This window comes from Ursus maritimus, unplaced genomic scaffold (genome assembly GCF_017311325.1).
Source record: "Ursus maritimus isolate PB19 unplaced genomic scaffold, ASM1731132v1 scaffold_26, whole genome shotgun sequence".
Lineage (NCBI taxonomy): Eukaryota > Metazoa > Chordata > Mammalia > Carnivora > Ursidae > Ursus > Ursus maritimus.
This window is the reverse complement of record NW_024425119.1, coordinates 7,518,597-7,541,265: the sequence shown is the minus strand read 5'-3', so window position 1 is coordinate 7,541,265 and position 22,669 is coordinate 7,518,597. Positions and strand designations below refer to the sequence as shown.

Sequence of the window (22,669 nt, the reverse complement as noted above, 5' to 3'; positions counted from 1 at the left end):
GGAATGCTTACCATTATGGCTCAGACCAAACCAGGAAATGGGGAAGCCCCCAGGAGGAGGGATCTCCCAGGCAGAGCTCAGGGTGTGGAAGTGATTCAAGATGGAAACAGCGTGCCAGCTGGAAAACCCCAGGCTAAAATTAACAGTCCTCCTCCCCCTACGCCCCACATTTATCTCTAAAGCTCTTCTGTAAGGAGTTCAAAGCACTTAAAAAACTGGCTTCTTATATAGAAAGGGCAGGAGCAGGGCTGACAGTTGGAGACACTGAGGCTCAGGGAGTACCAGTTAATGAAAACAGGAAAACAATAAGAGGAAAACTGGGACTTAGAGTGATTACTACGATTTTGCTCCCACTTCTCTATCTTAGCCCCCAAAGTCGATGTTTCTGGAATTAGCAATTTCTAACCCATGCAGCAACTAAGTCTGGTCACATCCCAGCCCTTAAGATCTTATCCTGCCAACTGTTGCTACTCAGTTAACACAGACTGAGTGCAGAGCCCAAAAAATGTGATCGAGAGAGTAGATACTTTCAAAAGGTTGCAAACTATAATTACAAACCAAGGATACATATATCCTGTTTAAACCTTTAACTTAAATGTTTATTTTAGGTGTCTTTTGCTACTTCCTTGCTGTGATTAAAAAAAAAAAAAAGATCACTTAAATCTTCAGGGTCTTGTTTTCCTTATTCATAAAGAGAACATTACAATTATTTTTATTTGAGTTATTTTGCTCTCTAAGTAAGGGGCTATTACTATTAGTAGGAAGGACTTCAATTCTGCTTCAGCCAAAATAGAGCTCAGCCCAAGCAGATTCTGGCCAGATTGGGGTGCAGGCAGCATTCATTTACTCAAACAGCATATATTTATTCAGCATCTACTATGTACCCAGCAAAGCAGTGGGAAGGATACCATGTATGAGCCTGTTTCTTCCCTGAGAAACAGACAATCTTGCTTAAGAGACATATATATGAAACAGTTAAAGGAGCAACAAAAGGTACAGACTAAATGCTGTGGAAATTCAGAGAACGGAACCGTTATGTGTTCAAGCAATCCCGTAAGACTTCCTGAAAAAGTTCATACCGTGTTCATTTATCCGAAAAACATTTCCGACCACTTACTAAATGCCAGGCTCTGAGGATACCGCGGTGAACAATTCAAAGCCCTTGCCCTCATGAAGCTGATATTCCACCAGGAAGAGGTGGACAGCAAACAATATAATATCAGGGGGTGAGGAGTGCTCTATTTAAAAGTAGGGGGGGGCGCCTGGGTGGCACAGCAGTTAAGCGTCTGCCTTCGGCTCAGGGCGTGATCCCCGCGTTATGGGATCGAGCCCCACATCAGGCTCCTTAGGAGCCTGCTTTTTCCTCTCCCACTCCCCCTGCTTGTGTTCCCTCTCTCGCTGGCTGTCTCTACCTCTGTCGAATAAATAAATAAAATCTTTAAAAAATAAATAAAGTAGAGCAGCGGGAGGGGATAGAGATGTGGACGGGGGCAGCAAGAACATAGAGAGCCAAAGCCAAGAGTACGTGGTGTGGTCAGGGAGAGGTTACCAGATACTCTCGGGGCCTAAGTAGGGACCTCAGAAAACAACTGACACATCCTCATCCTTTCCCGCAATTTAAAGCATTGAGACATTCTTGAGAGTATAATGAAAAATAATAGTAACTTCCTACATCAGTCTATTCTACGCTGAGGGAAGGGAAACGGATCCATAATCTTTTAGGAATCCCTACCTGCCCCTCTCCGCCCCGTCCCCCTGCCGCCCGTACCTGATGCATAATTCATAAACCTGTCGGTTTTCACCCTCCCACTTCCCCCAGAAGTCCCTTCCGGAAGCCCGGGACCGCAATTCTGTAGGTTCAGCTTCTGCCCTTAGCGGAACCCGCCTTCGCTTCCGTTGTGGCGTCACATCCACACAGGGCTCTATCGCGTCCCGGGCAGAAGCCACTTCCGCCCCTACTTGTCGTAACTTCTGCCCCGAGCATCCCGGAGCGCTGGCAGCGCCGGATATGCTCTGCCGCTCCCGGAAGTGACTCGACCTTTGCATTCCCCCCCCTTTCCCCATTACCGCCCCCCCTGCATTGCCATTTCCCTCCCTCCCCCCTTTTCGTTTCCGGCGCTCCCGCCTTCTCTCCGCCGCAGCTCTACTCTGAGTCTGTTGGGGGGAGGGAGGGAGGGAGGGGGCGTGGAGGAATCGGGGTTCTCGGGAGCACGAGCTGCAGCACCACTTCCGGGTGAGTGTTAGAGGAGGGAGGGAGGGAGGGAGGGGGCCACCCACTGCCTCGCGCCCCCGCCCTGCGGGTGTCTCGCGCGCATTCCGTGCGTGTGAGTGTGTGGGTCTGTCTCGCGCCGAAAGTGCGTGCCCGCGCGCTCCGCCTCGCGCTCTCCCCCCTCCCCTCGCCCCCTGCTGGTCCTCCCGCCCCACTCGGCTCCCTCCTTTCCCAGCAAACGCCGCCCCTCCCGCGCTCTGGCTCAGGCTCTGGCGCCGCCGCAGCCGTCGCCGCCGGGTGAGTCTCGCGCCGCTGCAGCCGGCGCGCGCCAAGCTCTCTGCTCCTCCCCCCTCCCCTTTTCCTTGGGGGGGCGTGGAAGGGGGGGTCCACGGTGTGACTGTATGTGTGTCCGTCCCGGAACCGGAAGTGGTTGTGGAGGAGCGGGCGATGGGGAGGAATGGGGGGGCTTAGGGGGCGGGTGTCTGTCTGGTGGGTGGCAGAGTTCAGCTCCCTGGAGGGGAAGGAGGGACGTCCCAAAGAAGGGTCTTGGAGGAAGGGGTGGGGGGCGACATCAGGTGAAGGCTCCCAGGGGCTGTCTCAGGGGAGCGAAGGTTTTTTGGGGACAGCTGGGGTCTCCAATAGATAGACCCCTGTGCAGGCTGAGGGAGGTACTTCTTGGCGCAAGGCCTTGGGTAGGCAGGGGCGAAGTCCTCGAAGAAGTGGGGGGGAGGCCAGAGGAAGTGGCTGGGCCTGAACTGGCACTGTGCCTGACACAAGGGCTTGTGCATCCCCCTAGTCTTCAGCTTTGCCTTCTGAGCCAGTCCTCAGGGGGCAGGGGCCCATCTCTTCCTCCAACTCCTCGGTTCTCTGACCCCTGCTTACCTGTGGCGCTGGGGAACTAAGAAGAGCCAGTGGCTGAGCTCAGGAGTGAAACCCAAACGCTGGTGATAGAGTTCATCTTAGTTCCTGGGAATTGGATTTATTTCCCTTGTATCCACATAGTGGGTGGCACTACACTCCTTATTATACCACTGCATCTTTGGATTGTTGGTTGGGGGTCGGCCTGCCTTCCAGACTGACTGCTGAGGACAGTCAAAAGAATTCCTGAGGTTCTCTGCAGTTCCCTGGTGGCTGCAGCTTTACTGGCCCCTGTAACCCAGACAATTTGTTTACAGAAAGTTCAGGAGCCCTGGAAAGGAGAAGGAATAAGACGACAGGAGGAAGAGAGAGAGAGGGTAAGACAATTTTGGGTTAATGGCTTTTTTGGTTTGGTGGGGGGAGAAGGGGGTCATAATTAAATGGGCTTCTTGGGGACAATGTGATAGAGTTCTTCTAGTAATAGCAATTGTGATACTGGTGTTTGCTGTGAGAGAAAAATTCTCTCTTGAAGATACCCGGGAAGTTTTTGTGTAAAAAGTTAGCACTGTACCCCATCACTTTCCATTCCCACCAATATTCAGAAATGATTTATGAAATGCCCAAGTGAAATCACTAAATAGGGTTGTATTGTGTCCGAAGGAGAAATTTATTCTGCTTTGGGGACAAATGGGCCCCAGTCGCCAGTATAGTCCTTGTGGTATAGCTTATGGAATTGCTTTCCTGTATTTGGAATAAGTAGAGTTGAGTTTAGAGTAGGGTTCATATTCTTAATGTCACAGAGGAGTGCTTCAAGTGCACCTGTTGAGTGATTAGAGTCTGTGACACGGGCTTATTTCAGTTTGGTGTGTCAGGGTGAAGTTTTCAGGAAAGAAAAACAGGTTCGTGGGTAGTTTGAAGTAAAGTGGATAAAACTATATGGAGTGAACTTCAGAAGTAGGTCTGGAAGAATTCAAAATATGAGGTTTGATGGTGGTAGAGTTTTAGGTAGTCTGAAAATGAAAATGTGAGACCCAAAAGAGTTTGAGTTCCGAGCTTATAATCCTAGAGATGTCTTCTAAGGACCGAGTCTAGTCTGGTTTATAAAATTTATTCCCCATAGGTTTCTGAGCCAAGTTGATAATTAAGTATTAAGTGCATATTTCCTCTTCTCCAGCTGCCCCGCCCCCTTTTCCCTGCCCTCTTTTTTTTGGCCTCCTGTTTCTGAGATCCATCATTTAAAGTGAAATAACACAGCACGGGGGAATCACTATGTTTTTCTTCCTACAGGGTGCTGGGTACCATGGTCCAGAGGTACCCAGGGTAGAAGTTGCTGGCTCAGATTGCCAACTGTGTGGTGGTAGTGGACCTGTTGGTGCGTTTGGGCATGGTGTGAAGGTCTTTCCCAGTAGACTTGGGATAAACCTGTTCTGGTTTATTGTGTACTCGGAAGAATTCACAGATGGTAGGAGGGCCCCAAATTCTATCAGGATGGCCCTTGCTAAGTGCCCTTAGAACCTGAGGGAAAAGATTTTGTTTCCTTACTGAGAGAACGGTTCTCCATGTTTTTTCATGTCAAGTCCTTAGTTAATGTTGCAGCCTTACTGCACTTGTGCATTTTGGAGCAGTTTTTCTCCATAGAGTGTCTGAGGTCCATGGGTCAAGTTCTTTCTGTAGTTGAGTTTGAGTTGATTGTTCTTTGCATGTCTATTTATTGTTAGTGCTTCTGGTTGATGATTACTGAGCTGGAGGCTATAGATCTCATACTCTTGGGTAGTACCTTTATAATTATGTGGTCTTTATGTAATTGTCAGTAATTGTCACTAGTAGTCCTCGGCACATGGAGGTAGTTCCCTAACTCTCTTCCTTTTGGGAGCGCTTGAAGCATTTTATTTCTTTTTCTTTTTTGAGCTGCCTCCCATCACCATATGCCTTATGAATTTGTTTTAAGGGGTGTATTCTCCTCCATCCTCTACCCAAATAGAAACTTAGTAGAATAGTGAATTATTCAGAGTCAACCACTGATGTGGGACCTAGAATTAGATTCCAGAAGTCTTGATTTCTAGGTTCATTCTCCAGCTACTACACTTGGTTGGCTCAAGTCTTTCATGATTTTCTCAAGACTTATTGTATTAAGAGAATATTGCTTTCCTGAGGAAAAATCGGGCTTTATCTGAAAAACAACAATTTTTCAAAACACAGTAAGTACCAGGACAGAGATTGTGGTCTTTTACCACGTCTGTCAAAACCACATGCTGCCGGCGGTGGCGTCTTGGTTCCTGGATGGCTGGTTGCGCTGTGGAAGGATGGACAGTTGGACAAAGCTCTGGTGCAAGAGTTCAAGTCTTACTAAATGTTTCGTGGGTGTTACTTAATATTGTCTTTTTTCTTCACCTCCTCGGTGCTTCCAAGATTTCGTTTGAGATTGGAAAAGAAATATGTAGTTCTTTGACCATCTTGAAAGAAAAATACTGTTCAACTTAATTACAGTAAACCTTCCTTTTTATTAACGGAACGCTTGAGGTATGGTGCAATAGTAGAGTTGAAATTAGAACTCCAGATTTTTAGTCTGCCAGTATTCTTCTTTTACTTACTATGTTTGTCCTTCTTTCCTGCCCTTTGGGTCTGTCATGAAAGCCTTCTACTCCCTTCCCAATCTAAGGTAAACCGGTTCTTTTTATCGTCATTGATATGTTGGCATAATCATCAAAACTGGCATTCTGTGTAGAGATGGGGTTTCCCCATAATATCATTGGGCTTCTTCAGGTTTTAAGAATGTTGGTAAATGCCTGCTGGGATGTTGGGATGGTTTGGGGAGGAGAATTATTCCATGAAACATAGAAAAGTAAGAGGTTAATGGACAATAAAAAGGCATCAAGTGATCTGGCACAGGAGTGCCCTCGTACACAACTCCAGGGGGCGCCATTTACATTGTATTCTAGCAAGACCCTTCCTTCTTGGCTCTCCATTTGATCTCCTTTCAGGGATACAGAGATTGAAGTCAGCCTTTTCAGAACAGTAGTATAGCATATAGGTGTCATTTTGCAGGCAAATATTGCTTCTAGTTGGGTGAGCAGAATTCTCCATGTACCCCCCTCTTTGGGGCGGACATATTTATCGGAAGCCCACAAGGCACATTTATCATTGTGTCCTAGGACCAGCTGTGGTTCTGATCTTCAGCTTTGTTCTCTTAAGAACCAAAGCGGTGATAGCCCGGGTATCCAGGGAAGTGGAGGGGCCTTTGATTCAGTTTACCTCCTCTGGATGGTCTGGCCTTTTTGCTCAGATTCCATCATTCTAAAATCAATTACTTTGGTGGCCAAGTGAGGTCTCCCAGGTTGCTGTTATCAAAAATTTCATTTTTGGAAACATTTATGAAGAACTATCCCAAAAATGCATAGTCCATTCCTGGAAATGTTGGAAATTTTAATTGATGCATCAAGTCACACTATCAGAGAATATGTACTTCAGTTGTAGGGTTTGGGGCTCTTGAAGAACCCCCGTTCTTAACTTGCTCTTTGGTATCTGCGTTCGTATCTCCGCTTTAATATTTACTGTTTGATTCCGTGATTCCCGTTGCCTCATTTGAAACATGGGCACCCCAGTACCTACTCATCCAATCGCTGTGGGGATTAAATGATGCGTCGTTGTGAAGTACTTCGAAGGGCTTAGAACAGTGCCCTGAGCACAACGAACACGTAATAGATTTTAATGGTGATGGTGGTGACGTTGTCCTGTCCTCCACATCACTTTGTGCGCCCCCTTGGTAGGAACCCACAGGGGTTATTTCTCTCAGAAGGTGTTTCACCTGAGCCACTTGGAGGACAATATGGATGGATCTAATCTTTATTGGCAGGGAGGGACGTCGTGCTTCGGAACCCTGTCTGCCGACATTCTTTCAGTTCCTCCCTTCTAAATTTTCACATCCCTCATATGTTTACTTCCTTGACTCTTTAGGGGGAGATTGTAATTAGACCCTCCTTTCTTTACTCTCCAGCCTAATTCTCTACTTCATTGCCACCATATGCACTCTTGTCTGTGTCATTTCTCTCAACTAGGAGGTTAGACAGATGGGGTTTGTCGGTTACGGTTTGAGCCCCTAGCATTGTTTTCAAAATCTGTATGTATAGAGTCCACTGTCATTCAGTCCATTCAATGTGGACTTGCGTACCAGGTGAGGAGTTGTGTGGGGGAGACTGTGGGGAGGTCCAGATGCGAACCCTGCTTCCCAAAAGGCTTGGCAGGATTGCATCGCCTTAAGTTGTGCTCTCATCATTCCTTGATTTCTGGCGCCGAAGAAGGACCTGAGGCCATGTTACGAAGTTAGTGCTGGAAGGAAAAGGTTAGCACCTGTGTTGGAGACTGTTCTGATGTATTTTATAAGTCAGGGAGCAGGATGAGCCTGTGGTTGATTCTCGAGTCAGTTCATACTGAGTCTTATTTGTGTGAAGTTGTAGTCACGGATTTGGTACATTTCTCTCCTCTCCTTTGCTACTTTTTAGAAAAGAGTAGGCTGCAATTCAGTTCTGCTTCCCTTTATAGGTTTTATGAAAATTGAGAATGCTGTTTAATAGAGCAAAAAATGTGATGAGATTTCTGGAGAAGGAGAAGGAACAGGGTTACGTTTAGAGTGATGTCCCTTCTGTTTCTCCTCCTTTGTTACAGATTTTCCTAGTTTCCTTAGTCTACTTCAAACCCGATTTCTGTGCCCAGTGTATGCTCTGGTGCTCTGGTATCTGCCTCCAGCACATCCTCAGTGGGACCCACTCGTGGCTGTAAGTCGCAGGTCCTTCTTCCCCACCTGAATCTTGGTTGCTTCTGGTTCAGAGTAACAGCATGATGATAATGTTTATTTCCTGCTATTTGTCATTTCCCCATTCCACCAGTCTCATACGCCCTGTTCACCTGCCTTCTGCGGGGCTGGATCTTTCTGGTCCAGGATTTGGGGAAACTACTCTTGAATAACTGCCATTAACATACTACCTTGCTAGGAGAAGTGATCAGAGTGGGAAAATGGTGGGATGCCTAGATTCTGTACCCATCTGTGATTTGCAACATGATTCTGAGGGATTACTTTTCTTGCTGATTCCTCCTCCCTCCTGAAGTTTTAAGCTTAATTACCATCCACACACACAGAAGAACTTGAACTCTCAGAATTACAAAGCAGGAGTCTAGTACTGTGTTACATGTTCTGGCCCACTGTTGTCCCTTTTCTGAATCCCTGTAAGTAGAAATCTGGGGTGCTGCTGCTACCCCTGGAGCTAGAACCCTCTTTGAAACTGGTAATTCCAGGTTCTCATTGCTCCGTTCAGCATGTGTGGTACCCAGTGCAGCACCATGGATGTTCTTAAGCCTCAGTGGGTTTGGGAGCGGGGGCGCTGGGGGCATGGTCCCCAGGTATCATACGGTACTGATTGTGATCCCTGCCAGTTTCACTCTGTAATTCCCTTGGGCATTTTGTGTTCTGGCCTAGAACTTTTTCAGGCTGCATAGAACTACATACGTGTCGATTGGAAGTCTTAAAATGTTTTAGTTCAAGGAAGACAGATTTGTGGGATAAAGGAAAACGGGTTCAGGGATAGGTACCCTGGCTGTTTTTAAGTCAGTCAGTGATTTACTTTGTGTGACCGTGGGTACATCCCTTCCCTGCTTATGACTGGAGTTTCTCTTTTGTCACCAAAGGAAAGTATTACCAAGTCTGTTTCTTTGGGTTATGGGAGACATTTCTGTGGGTGAGTGAGATGTGTGTAAGTTCTTTCACGGGCATCTTACGTACGATAGGCTCTGTTGGATTTCATGCTGAGTGGCTCTCCGGGACTAATGTGGTAGATCCTGAGATCTTCACTGTGAATTCCCAGCCCTGTGGTCAGGTGCCAGAAAAAAGGCCAGGAACCCCTCAACTGCCCTTCTCTGTTGCTACATTTCTTCAGATTTAGTCCTGTGTTTGACTTGGTCTCGCTTTTCTCTTCAGGTAGAATGGAAGAATCTCACTTCAATTCTAACCCGTACTTCTGGCCTTCTATTCCCACAGTCTCAGGACAGGTAGGTGTTCGGTGTTTGCTCCTTCTCTTTCACGTACTTTTTTCAACTCTGAGCAGTAAGTTCTATTAATGTGGAGACTTGGGGCATGTGGGTGGCTCAGTCGTTAAGTGTCTACCTTCGGCTCAGGGCGTGATCCCAGAGTCCTGGGATCGAGCCCTGCATCGGGCTCCCTGCTCCACTGGGAAGCCTGCTTCTTCCTCTCCCACTCCCCCTGCTTGTGTTCCCTTTCTCACTGGCTGTCTCTCTGTCAAATAAATAAATAAAATCTTAAAAAAAAAAAATGTGGAGACTAAAGCAAGATAAATCACATGCTGTTTCACCAGGTCCCCCATCACTGAGAATTCTAGCATTTCTGTCCTGGCTTCTCTCTGGAAGCACAAAGATACACTTCTTGATCTCCAAGGAGGACAGACCATGCAAAGTGCTTAGGGAGCAGACAAAATCAGGCTCTTTGCTGAAGAGGCCGCTCGCCTCCCCCTTCCCTTTCTTTTAGATTGAGAACACGATGTTCATCAACAAGATGAAGGATCAGCTGCTGCCAGAGAAGGGCTGTGGGCTGGCTCCACCCCACTACCCCACCCTGCTGACAGTGCCTGCCTCGGTGTCCCTGCCCTCAGGCATCAGTATGGACACAGAGTCCAAGTCAGACCAGCTGACCCCTCATAGCCAGGCGTCCGTTACCCAGAATATCACCGTGGTCCCTGTGCCGTCTACAGGACTGATGACTGCTGGTGAGCCACTCTGCTCTTCTCCAATCTGAGGTGTTGATCTTCCATGATCAGTACCCCAGGCTGGAGGGCTCCAAGGACATGGGGAGTGGGATATGTGTTTGATTACTCAATCACATTTTTATTAAGTGCCTACTGTGTGCCTAGCAATGCGCTAGGCATTGTGGGGGATACAAAGAAGTAGAAGATGCGGTCCCTGCCTTTGAGGAGGTGACATTCTTTCCTTCTCTGAATCAAGGAGTCTCCTGTTCTCAGAGGTGGAGAAGAGAAGGGAGTCAATCAAGGGGTAAATCTCACTGTTACCGGGGGTGGGGTGGGGACAGGGGTTAGGAGACCATTATTTTTCTACAGGGTTTGGGGTTTCCTATATACTCTGGGCTGGGGGGCGGTGGTGAGGGGTTGGTTAGACAATGATCTGGGGGAAATTAAATAGGATCAGGACTGGACAACATGACACCATCTCCTTTTTCTCCCAATCCTAGGTCCTGGTTTGGTAATCACGTCCCCCTCAGGCTCCCTTGTGACCACAGCCTCATCAGCTCAGACCTTCCCCATTTCGGCTCCCATGATTGTCTCAGCTCTTCCCCCTGGCTCACAAGCCCTGCAGGTGGTCCCTGACCTCTCCAAGAAGGTAGCATCAACCCTAACAGAGGAAGGAGGCGGAGGTGGTGGTGGAGGTGGCAATGTGGCTCCTAAGCCCCCTCGGGGCCGGAAGAAGAAGCGGATGCTGGAATCAGGGCTGCCTGAGATGAATGACCCTTATGTCCTCTCCCCTGAGGATGAGGATGACCATCAGAAAGACGGCAAGACCTATAGGTAAGGATCAGAGCCAGGGAAGCAAGGGGCGAGGATCGCTGTCTCAGCTTACCTCCCCCCTTCGTGTCTTGTCCCTAATGGGGCTGTACGCGGACAGCTTTCCACCTCAGATCCACTTGCATGTCAGGTGTTCTCTTATGGGGCAGGAGTGTAGAGCTTCCAACTAGCACTTCTCTAGTGACTCTTCCCCAGGACGCAGACCTATTGTACGCCTTCCTTTTTGGGGTTGTCAGCATTGACTAATTTTTGAATGACCTAACGGAGTTTCTTCCTTATGATAAGGCTTTAGACTGGGTTTCAGACTCCGTCTCCAGCTCCTTTGTGCTTTCTACACTTTCCATTCCTATTTTTCTAAGAAACTGTTCTGATAAGCCCCTAACCTTAACCCGTGTGCCATCCACTGGTTTTGGGGCCATATTTGAGTACTGAGACTGCCTGACCCTGCATGGTTGGGATGATGGGAGGAGTCTGTATGAAAAGATGGGAGGAACAGGATGTCGCCCTTCCCCCCCACCTTGGACTATATACTTATCAAATGCCTGTTTGCTCACTTTCTAATTTATGAAAGTCATGTTGATTCTCTGCTTCCTCTCAGTTGTCCATTGCCAAACAGTCTTATATTTGCATGTGGCGTTATACAAAAAGAATTAATAGAAGCAAACTCCCTGCCCTTTGAAAGTTGGACATCTTTTAATCCCCTTGAAAACTATCAAGGGCCCTAGTGGGTTTGGGAAGTCTGGTCCCAGGTTACAGAGTGGGATAACCACTGTCACAGCTTTGATGCAGACAGGGGCAGGTGTGCATGGCTGGGAGACTGGGTCTGTCCTTAGTGTACCGAGATGGGCAATGTTGTTCCCATTTTAGGAGCGAAGGGAACTGCGGCACAGGAAATGGACAGAGCCTTGGGCTCATGGATTCAGTTCCCGGCTCCACCACGAACTTGCTGTGTGACCCTGGGCAAGTCCTTTTCCCCTCTCTGGGCCTCAGTTTCCTCATCTGTAAAATGGGGAGAATTCTGTTAATGCCTCCCATTTGTTGGGAGTATCTATCAGCTAAGATTTGAAATGTTGGGAACTTCCAAAGAAGCAAGAGTTGTCATTTAGCATTTATTTGTATTTGTGTTGTACGCTTCTACTGTGGAGAGTAGCCACGACTGCAGAGTGTTTAAATTCTTCTTTGTAAGTGAAATGAGGGGAGCGTGGCTATGCAGAAAGTATTGAGCACTGCAGAATTCCAGCTCCTAATCCGAAAGTTCACTGCAGCTTTATTATTACAGGTGTATCCCACTTTATACAATAAAAGTGTTCCTGGAAAATGTTTACATCATATCATTTTATAAAGGTACCTGACAAGTTTGATTCATTTAAAAGCATCTTCTATATATCATTTCATAAAGTGAAAATCCCTTTTATTTTGTAGAAATCTGGATTTCTGTGTATTTGCTTAAAGTGAGCTCATTGTGACATGGAGATACAGCTCTAGAAAATGTGTTGTTGTAAGAGTAACGGGGTCTCTGACACCCTTTGGAGCTTGCACATGGATCAGGGTCCTCTGATTCTGCCAAGGGTTTGTTTTTGTTTTTGCTTTTGCTTGTTTATTTTTTTGAGCCCACATTAAAGCTATCTCTGGACTTCCCAAACTGTGTCTATGGGAAGAGATGTGAATATACAATTGGAAGGAAGCCCTGGTAGCATTTTCTACACCCTCAGTGTTTTTGGCATTCTTGACTGGCCCCACACCCAGGTGACTAAGGAGAACTCTGAAATTAAGGGCGCCTAATTATATTCTAGGTGAATGGAATTTCTTCAGAAACTCAGAACTCTGAAGTTCCAAAGGAATCTTTTTAATCGCCAAAAAAAAAAAAAAAAAAGAAAGGAAATCCCTATTTTCGTGCATGTGTGAGTCAACCACATCCATTCCTGTGGTCAGTGGCATTTGACTGGATATTGTTGGACTTGGGTTCTATTAGTCTGGACAAGTCAACTTCTTTCTAGCTCTTTGTTCCCATCTGTAAAATGGGAAGATAGTCATGGCCCCCATTTATCATATGGAAATGATTTGAGGGAATATCAGAGTATCTGAAATTGGTTTTGAATATCTTAGTGAAAAATGGGGTGATTCAAAGTTGTTATTGTATTGTGTTGCGTGCCCCCAAAGAGGCCCCATTCTTGTGTTGGGTGTGATTGGTGCCCCCTGGCCTTGTCGCCTAGTGAAATGGGGTGGTGGCTTTGCTGTCTCCTGCTAACTGCCCACTGCCACCATACTCCTAAAACAGATTTCTTTCCAACCACCCAACACCTTGCATTAAAGGAGTTGTGCTCTTTTATCTGGCTTCATAGGATTTCAGAGTTGGAAATACTTTAATGGTCACCTAAGCCAGCCCTTTCTCTGTAGTTTTAGTCTTCTAAACATTCCTGACAGATGATAGTCTGCCTCTCCTTGAATACGTCTAGTGTGAGGAATCTCAAATTAGGTTAGAATCGTAGCTTTGCGTAGTGAATATAACTGTTTGCCCTTTGGCAAATTACTTAACCTCTCTGAGCCTTGGTGTTCCTTTCTGTAAAACAGGGATAATACTTGCCAGGTTGTTGTGAGGAGCTGAAACAATGTGTCTGGAGTGCCTTACTGGTGTGGGGCCCTGGCAATATCCGGCACAGCAAATGGCAACTATTATTATCAGTATTATGATCGTCATTTGAGACTGCTTATTTTGTTGCCAGTCCATTGTCTATGGATTTAAGTTTTGTGGATTCTTCTCTAGTTGAAAACTTGGATAAAGAGGGTGATTTTCTCTTTTGTAGTTAATTTCATACTAAGGGTGCAGTTGTGTGTTCAACACTCACACATAAACTATGAGCTTTTGTTTGAGTTAAAATGAAAGTGTTGTTCCACCTGTCTGAGAAATTTTAGCAACCAAGGGAAATTATGTTGTAACGTCAGTCAGTACCGTTCCCCACCAAGTGACAATGTGTCCAGTTTCTAACCTCAGTGGAACGTATAGTAGCATGAGCTCATCCATCGGCACTGGTACTGTTAACGTGATTGTAGCTTTATTATTAGAGAACACTTGGCTTCCCTTTTTGACTGTCTGGGGGGTTTGCTGGCCCTTCTAGGGGCAGATACTTATCTCTCCATTTTACAGACCAGAAAATTGAGGTCTAGATTGATGAGCAAGCCTGTAACTGAGCCCTGAGTAGAGCCCAGGTGTCCAGACTCCCACTGGCTGCGTCCTTTGTACTGTACTAACTATAAACCGAACCCGTGCGCCTCGCACGTATGGTTGGGCATGCCGGACAACAGCCAGGGATTGGCGAACGGGAATCCGATTTCCTTGAGAGTCTTCAAGTGACCAGAGAAATAGAAATGGACCTTAAAGATTGGAATTTTAGTAGACCCATTAATAATAGAGACCATACCCCTAAATAACATAATATTTTTTCCTTTGAGGAGCGCAGAGTTCTTTTTAGTCTTGATCTCAGTTATTCTCTAAAAATTCCCCTGGGATCAGAAGAAAGCAGAAGTCATCACCCTACGCCATCCCCAGCCCAGATGATAGAGAGAAGTTGGGGAGGAACCAGAGCAGAGGGATTTTTTCCCCAGTTGCCTGGCTTCCAGGTTCTGCCCTTTCTCCCCGCACACACTGCACACTGCAGAGCTGTTGAGGAATGAGAGCATTCCAGCTCACACACAGATCACTCTTCCTCGATAAAGTCTGAATAGTTGTGGCTTATCTTGCTCCGAGGCCTCCTTATTTGATACTGTTGGGCAATGTCAGAACAGGAAGGATTACCCACTCAGGTGATGGGTGAAAGTATATCAGCTGCTTACTGATGTCAACCCGAAGTGCTGACTTGGGCTCCGTGTGCTAGGAAAGAGGACAGGTTTAGCACAGAAGCTCAGTGTTTCACAGATCTTTTCCTCCTAAACGTGTGAGGGGAGACATCCTACTCTCAACAGTTAACCTCGGCTCTTTGCAAAAGTGGTTCTCACTTGATTGCCAAGGGGCTCGGGGGTGGAGGTGGTCTGTGGAACACCAGATCCAGGGCGGAGGCCAGACATAGATGATTTGGAAAAGCCCCTCCAAATAATTTCGATCCTTCTCCACCCCCACCCCTCTAGGAATCACTGGCAAAAAGGAAGTAGGAGAGAAACTGAGAGAAGGCAATTATGAGAGGAGACAAGAGAGAAGTCTTTCTGAGGAGTATAGTCAGTTAGTCCTCATTATCATCTCAGGAATTGGAGAAATATCCAAGGGATGTACTTTATACATGGGAAGTTGGGGAAGGGGGCCCTTTAAAAGTCTGAAGTCAAGTTATAGGCAGAAGGAAAACAGAAGTTAGTCGATACCCTGGCACAATGAAATCCACATCAGCCTAGAGCCGACAATAAGATTTACCTGTCTTTTCTGGTTGAATTTTCGTTTCTGTACACACTTAGGGAGTCAGATCGTTTGAACATTTATTGAATATTTGTATCGTGTGGGTCTGTATTAGAAGCTTAGACTGTAAAGATAAGTAGAACAGATCCTCCTCTCGGGCCTTCCAGCATAGTTGCAGTAAGAGAGAGATCAGATAGGCTGGCTTCTGTGGAAGTGGAGGGAGGGTGCAGCGCCCTGCCAGTGGGGAGGTTCTAACCACTGCCCTCGCTTGGCCCAGGTGCCGGATGTGCTCACTGACATTCTACTCAAAGTCGGAGATGCAGATCCACTCCAAGTCACACACCGAGACCAAGCCCCACAAGTGCCCGCACTGCTCCAAGACCTTCGCCAACAGCTCCTACCTGGCCCAGCACATCCGTATACACTCAGGGGCCAAGCCCTACAGTTGTAACTTCTGTGAGAAATCCTTCCGCCAGCTCTCCCACCTCCAGCAGCATACCCGGTAAGGCTGCTCTTAGTTTTACCCTGCCGCCCAGCTGCGAACCCCGCCCCCGCGGCCACGTTGCCTGAGCCTGCTCTTCTTTCCGCTCGGGTTTCTCTTTTCCCTTTTGACTTTGCCCTTCGGGAGCGTCCGTTTGCTCTCGTTACTGTCTGTGAAAAATAAACTGTGTGTTTTAGCAATTCGCGGGGGCCTGGGAAATGGTGGTCTCCAATCCCAAAGTCTGGAATGGTTTTTGTGGTTTCTCTCTGTCTGTGTTTGGAAATCTTCTGCAGAGCAGGCCCTGCTTATACTATATGCTTCAGTTGAGAACCAAGGTGTGCATTCAACTTCAGGTCCATGGGGAGCAGGCGGTATTGGTCTTTGTTCAAATTACTATTTGGAAGCAGGGTATCTGTGGTGAGTGTGTAACCTTAGAATGAAGCAGAGGGTTGACAAGACTGAAATCGTTAAGGTGACCAGGAGCCAGGGGCCGCAGCTCTTCATCATCTCACTGCCATTCTAGCCACCGACGTAAGATCAGCAGCAACCTAGATCTGGGTGTCCTCGTCATTAGCCTCTCCAGGCCGGAGTGTGTTTGGGAGGAGGGAGGAGGGGGTGCTCTCATCCGTCAAGCAACATCATTTCACCCCGCAGAGAGCTGAGCCCGTGGTGTCGAACTGCTTCCTCCTCCCCCCTTCCCTCCTCTCCTCTCCTCTCCGGCAGGATCCACTCCAAGATGCACACGGAGACCACCAAGCCCCACAAGTGCCCGCACTGCTCCAAGACCTTCGCCAACACCTCCTACCTGGCCCAGCACCTCCGAATCCACTCGGGGGCCAAGCCCTACAACTGTTCCTACTGCCAGAAGGCCTTCCGCCAGCTCTCCCACCTCCAGCAGCACACACGGTAAGGGAGAGTGGCGGGCTACTGCCCCCGCCCCGCTGGCATGCCCTCCCCACCCCCGCCCCGGACACACACAACAACCCGCATGCGGGGGGCGGGGGAGAGACCTGGCTGGAGGAGAATACGACCAGCGACCAGCGTCTGGGAGAGGAAGAAGCGACAACCCTGGAGACGCAAGCGGACGCTCAGAGAGAACCTTTCTGGGGCACCAGCGGTGTGGGGGAGATGCAGTGACTGTGTGACGTTCCCTGATCCACGGGAGGAAGAGACTCGCCCAGGGCAGAGACGGCTTCTGCCTTCGCTTCTCTCACTGAAAACACCAGTGCACACATCCTGCAAGATTTTCTCCTTGATGCTGAAGCAAGGGCATTTGATTGGAGAAGACCATACTGCGGGCCCTTAGGGCACCAATTATGAACAGGAGATATAATCAGACTTTAGCTGGGTACCAGCCTCGTGACCCCTACGCAACCAGCAAGGCTCCAAGGATGCCAGGAGTAGAGAACAAAACAAAACATGTCCAAAATAGTCACAGAGAACTGGCAGACAAAATGAAAACGCTCATACTTCATCAGGATGCCCATTGTTTGTCCCAGGAATCTGGAGTGACTAGGAGGAAGTGAACCTGCCAACTGGAAGAGTTGATGATGTCCTTCAAGGGTATCTCAAGTTGAACCAGAGTCCAGACTTCACGGTCAGAAGCCTTCTCACCTGGCTGCTTCTGGATGCTGTGTTCCCCCTCAAAGTGGTCAGACATCTTGCTTTGCGAAGAGGAGTTGGGCTTTCCTCACAAAGAGACACGTCCTGTGATGTTTCCAAGATTTTATGCGGGAGGTCCAGAAAAGCACCTGGTTACAAAGATGGCTCTGAAGTCCCTGATGAGGAGCAGGTGTCCGCAGACCCTCAAGTCCTTGGCTCATCTCAGTGGAGGGCCCTGTAGTGTTTGGGAAAGAGGTCAAACTGGTACTAAACTAGGCATTTCCTGCCGTTAGGGGCTGGACTGGGAAAAGCCCCAAGGAGTTTCCATGAGTATTAATATCACTGCTACTCTCCATAATTGGCATAACTCTCTGCTTTTCTTTGATACCAAAGCTTTTTCTGGGAGCGGTGTTCGAGGCTGAGGGAATAGGTTTTGGTTGTGTGGTGGGGGCCAAGGAAGAAGTGTTCTGTGTTTCTTTTTCCTTACCAGTGTGTTTACCTTATGTTTCTGAACATTCATTAGGGACAGGTACTGTAGGAGCTGACTTGTATGCCAAATTATGGACTGCCTGTCTCTTGGCTGCCAAGCCACCAGTCCCTCCTCCCCCAGCAGAGGAGCCCAGCTTGAGCTGAGTGATGGAGGCAGTGAGCGGAGATCAGGCACTATGGCATGGTCCGTGTCAGAGAGGAGCTGAGGCTGGGACCTCCTGGAAACCCAGCTTGTACTCCCGTAGGAGGGCAGGCATGGCCTTGAGGAGGTTGGTTAAGGAACCAATCCCTGAGTGGCCTTGCTGATGTCCTTTTCCCGTCTTCTTTTCTCGTCCCATGCAGAATCCACACCGGTGACAGACCATACAAATGTGCACATCCGGGCTGTGAGAAAGCCTTCACACAGCTGTCCAATCTGCAGGTAAATGTCCCACCCTCCCCATGGGGCGTAGCGTCTAAGACTTGGGTCAAAGTGCCATTTGACTAGTACAGTAGTTCCCGAACTTTTTCAGGACCCCTTTACACTCTTAATAATTACTGGGAAACCCAAAGAGTTTTTGTTGATGTCAGTAATACCTGTCTACACAGAGAATGTGAAACTGAACAACTTGAAAAAATATTTAGTAATTCATTAAAAAATAACAAACCTGGGCACCTGGGTGGCTCAGTTGGTTAAGCGTCTACCTTTGGCTTAGGATCCTGGGGTCCTGGAATTGAGTCCCATGTCAGGTTCCCTGCTCCACAGGGAGTCTGCTTCTCCCTCTGCCCCTCCTCACACTTGTTCTCTCAATCTCCCCTCCCTAAAATAAATAAATAAAATCTTAAAAAAAAATAACAAGCCCATTGCATGCTAACATATATAACATATTTCCAAACACACACACCCCAGAAATGGAAAGAATGCCTTTTTTTTTTCTTAGAGAGTACGTGTGTGCACAAGCGGGGTTGGGGAGGGGAAGAGAATCTTAAGCAGGCTCCAGAGCGGGGCTCGATCTCACGACCCTGAGATCATGACCTGAGCCAAAGTCAAGAGTCAGACGCTCAACCGACTGCGCCACCCAGACGCCCCAGCTGCACATTTTTCATGTTTAGCCTACCAGAAATGGCTAGCTGCTCCTACCTGCTGTGTTCAGTCTTTGCTACATTACACATCGCTTTGCTACGTTCCACGTCACGTAATCTGTACAGTCATGAGAGAATGAGAATGAAAGGGCAGACATGGTCTTACTATTCTTTTGAAAATAGTTTTGACTCTGGGGGCCCTGTGGGAAAGTCTTGGTATTCCCTAGCACCCCCCGTGCTTCACTTTGGGAACCCCTGGGCTGGCGGGGCCAGCATAGCCGTCCTTCTCGCTTTGCAGGACCCTGGGACGTGCTGCGGGAGCCGTGCCTCTTCCGTTAGCCCGTACCTCCTCAAGTTTCACTGAAAGCAGTCCCTGCTGCCTTCAGATGGAGAGGGAACCTGGGAGGCTGACACCCAGCTCAGGGCTCTGGCGTGAAGGTCAAGGAGGCAGGAAGGATGAGTCCGAGGGCACCCATCCTGATTTCTCCTCGTTTTCCCAGTCCCACAGACGGCAGCACAACAAAGATAAACCCTTCAAGTGCCACAACTGTCATCGGGCGTACACGGACGCAGCCTCCCTAGAGGTGCACCTGTCTACGCACACGGTGAAGCACGCCAAGGTGTACACCTGCACTATCTGCAGTCGGGCATACACGTCGGTGAGTGCGCGGTGCTTTCCCGTCGCCTCCCCGCAGGCGTGTAGCCCTGCAGCGGCTTTCCGTCACTTTCCCGGAGAGGGCCGCTGCCGTGACTCTGCCGGCTCCCTGGCTGCAGCCGGCCAGAGCTGATCGAGAGGAGCGGTTAAGCAGATCTGTAGCTAAGGACCTGGGGGGCTGCCTGACCCCTTAAGCCTATAGAGAAAGATGGTGAAGTAATGATTCTTAATTTTACTGAAACGTAAGGCAAAATAACTTGCAATTCTGGGAGAAAGATTCAGTTAGATGTTTTCCATTAGTCTTCAGGAAAAGGTGGTAAAGTCGTTCCATTCAAAGATCTTTGGGGAAAGGACAGTTTTCCTTGTGCCAGTCGAATGCCTTCCTTGACTCTGAAGGTCTCCCTGTCCTTCCTGCCCGATAGTGAGCATTGACAGAGGCTCCTGGGGAGAACTTGCCCACGGCTCCAGAATATCTCTGCTGAAGTATGGCTCTGTTTAACGTAAGAGCCCAGGGTGCTAGTTAGAAGTAACCTCTTTCCTTCTTTCATCCCTCAACTCTTTCTCACCATCTCCTTCAGGAAACGTACCTTATGAAACATATGCGCAAACACAACCCTCCTGATCTCCAGCAACAAGTGCAGGCGGCGGCGGCGGCGGCGGCAGTGGCCCAGGCCCAGGCCCAGGCCCAGGCTCAGGCTCAGGCTCAGGCCCAGGCTCAAGCTCAAGCCCAAGCCCAGGCTCAAGCCCAGGCCCAGGCCTCCCAGGCATCACAGCAGCAGCAGCAGCAACAGCCACAGCCACCACACTTCCAGTCCCCTGGGGCAGCCCCCCAGGGTGGGGGCGGCGGGGACAGCAACCCCAACCCTCCACCCCAGTGTTCCTTTGACCTGACCCCCTATAAGACGGCGGAGCATCATAAGGACATCTGCCTCACTGTCACCACCAGCACCATCCAGGTGGAGCACCTGGCCAGCTCCTAGAGACCTGTGCTGCCACCCACTGGGAAGAGGGGAAAGAAGTTCTGGTCCCTTCTTTCTCCAACTTCTCTTGGTGGGAAAAGTCTTCTTCCTTGACAGGCCTTGGCTCCATCTCCTTGGGCCTCAGGCACGGCCTTCCTACACAGGATACCATGCTTATTCTCAACTCCTCTTCAAAAGGAACATCAGCCCTCCTGATTGGCAAAGGAATAATGAGCTGGTAGTGTAATCCAGCAGCCTCCCCTTCTAAGCATAGCTTTTCAAAATTGGGGGTTGGTGCTCAAGGGAGGGATTTGCTATGACCTCATAGAAACTTTTCCAGTGTGGGCACTTACCCTCTCGTTACCCTCATAATCCTCAAAGTTGGGGTTGGTGGAAGACTAGAGGCTGGTCCTCCCAGATCTCTGAGAGAAGGGGGCCCTAAATGCAACCAGCCTCCCGTTCTAGTCTTGCCTGCAAAAGAACAGAGGTTTCTCACATGCCCCGATCCCCGGGAGCCGTCTTCCCCTCATGGTCTCGCTTCACTTCCTACCTAATGCTGGAAGAGGGAGATCTGGGTGGGGGGTCAGACCCCCTTTATTTGTAAAGGGGCAAGGGCTGAGATGTGGTCCCCAAGGGGCCGGAGATCCCCAAAATGGTCAAGGGTGGCTTAGAAGTGTGGGTTATGGTTTTCCTTGGAGCCTCTCCCCTTCTCTGTCAGCCAGGGCCCTATACTCAGTCTCCTAATCCCAAAGCCAGAGGAACTGTGGGAGCTTTGTGTTCTTTATGAACGCCCACAACAAGGGGTGTTGCAGAGAAGGGAGAGTTCAGGGCAAACACAAGGACTGGACTTAGCTCCCTAGGTGCCATGGTCAGTTGCCGGACACGGATTTATATATAAATATATATATAAATATATATATATATATACCCACTCATCACGGCCATCTTTGTTGTAACCATTTCTGTGTTTATAAATGCATTATCTCTGAGAATTTTCATATTTGATGTTTTGTTTGTTTTTGTCCTTTTTGTTTTTCTCCACCCTGTCTTCTGGCCAACGGCATTTTTATTTCCTTTTGTCCTTTTTGTTTGTTTGTTTTTAAATCATGGCAGATTTCAGAGAAAAGAGAAAATGAAAAAAATCAGGAAACCAGTTGTTATAAAGCAATTTAAAATGAAGAAAAAAAAACCTTATGTACAAACCAAGGGGTGTTTTTAGAACCTTGTATAGAAATAAATTCGTGTAAAAGGATCAGAGGCAGTGGAGCTGCTGATGTGAGCGAGCATGGGAAGAAGCTACATGGGGAAATGTTCAAGGACAGTACTAAGAATTTACACTGGAGTGTGTGTATATGAAGAGTGAATGCTGTGTGATGAGGCTGTGTGTGTATCCCCAAGCATAGAAGGGCACAGCTTTGATAATTAAAGTGAGATCTTGGTTTATGAGGATTTCTACATACAAATCCTGTCATGGGGCCTGCGATGCCTAAATATATGAGAGCAAGGTTTCAGTCATGTGTTAATGAGACCACTAAGCTCCCCATGAAAGGAATGGACGCATGCCCTCTTGAAAGGGCCTCCTCCGTTCCTGCCGGAGCATCACCAGGCTCAGGGCTAATTCCAGATGGCAGAGGGTGTACCTACATAGATCTATTATCCATATCCATAGGTTTGCAGTGGTGGGAGCCATAACCAGAACTGAGTAACAATGCAGGACAGTTGTAATGCTTGTAAAGTAGAATGTGGTCAGGAAACCTGGACTTCAGTCCTGGCTCTACCACCAACTGGTGTTCACCGGGAGGCTTCTTCAGCTATTAAAAGAAAGGATCGGACTAGATTGCCTCCGAGGTTCCTTTTTGAGAATTAAAAACCTTTAGGCACTGAAAACGTCGTGACAAACCTCCAGCATCGAATAACATGACTATCCTTTGTGTACTGCTGCGCAGCCGCGCTCATGACCTAGAGGAATGTGAATAGTCCGTGAAACAATGCCCACTTAAGTTTTGGGCTCAGCCGGTCTCTTGGGTGGGCATCCAAGACCTCTCAGTCTGCGGCGTGACACTAATGAATGTATCATCTATGATGAAATGTCAGTGTCTGTTAGCTTCCTGAATACTTTTTTCCCCCTGCTCTCGCCAATTGCTGTAAACGCCCTGACTGCCCTATCTTCAGTACAGGTATTAGAACCAGAATCTACTCTTTTTAAGGATTCACTTACACTCAATCATAGCAAGAACTCTATGAGGTAGGTACTACTAGTCTCATTTTATGGAGAAGGACATAAGCACAGAAATTCAATTGCTTATCCAGGGGCATGACACTTCAAGTGAAGTCTTCAAGATCCAACTGCTTTATCTCTCCACTTGCTCAGTAGTAAACCTGAGGTTTCATCT

General features: G+C 48.1%; 1 protein-coding gene across 10 annotated transcripts; it reads left to right on the top strand.

Moving 5' to 3' along the window:
• Positions 1 to 2,101: 2,101 nt before the first annotated feature.
• Positions 2,102 to 21,272, top strand: ZNF384 (zinc finger protein 384). 10 transcript variants are annotated; one of them, XM_040642092.1, is made up of 13 exons: positions 2,105 to 2,233; positions 2,445 to 2,506; positions 3,385 to 3,444; positions 9,036 to 9,106; positions 9,600 to 9,837; positions 10,073 to 10,120; positions 10,317 to 10,650; positions 11,515 to 11,607; positions 15,306 to 15,530; positions 16,233 to 16,415; positions 17,943 to 18,021; positions 19,163 to 19,321; positions 19,896 to 21,272. In XM_040642092.1, exons 4-13 carry the CDS (start codon positions 9,041 to 9,043, stop codon positions 20,295 to 20,297), a joined length of 1,827 nt encoding a protein of 608 aa, XP_040498026.1. In that variant the 5' UTR covers positions 2,105 to 2,233; positions 2,445 to 2,506; positions 3,385 to 3,444; positions 9,036 to 9,040; the 3' UTR covers positions 20,298 to 21,272. The 10 variants fall into 10 exon arrangements, with proteins under 10 accessions (XP_040498027.1, XP_040498026.1, XP_040498028.1 ...); XM_040642093.1 differs by lacking the exon at positions 2,445 to 2,506 and having other exon boundaries at positions 2,102 to 2,233; XM_040642094.1 differs by lacking the exons at positions 2,105 to 2,233; positions 10,073 to 10,120 and having other exon boundaries at positions 2,290 to 2,506.
• The last annotated feature ends 1,397 nt before the right edge of the window (positions 21,273 to 22,669 follow it).

What these genes read in the sequence shown, in the direction of transcription:
- ZNF384 (XM_040642093.1), top strand. Translation starts at nt 9,041, where the DNA reads ATGGAAGAATCTCACTTCAATTCTAACCCGTACTTCTGGCCTTCTATT. An exon ending in TACAGGACTGATGACTGCTG is followed by an intron (nt 9,838 to 10,072) that starts GTGAGCCACTCT and finishes CTCTGAATCAAG; the next exon opens with GAGTCTCCTGTTCTCAGAGG. An exon ending in AGAAGGGAGTCAATCAAGGG is followed by an intron (nt 10,121 to 10,316) that starts GTAAATCTCACT and finishes TCCCAATCCTAG; the next exon opens with GTCCTGGTTTGGTAATCACG.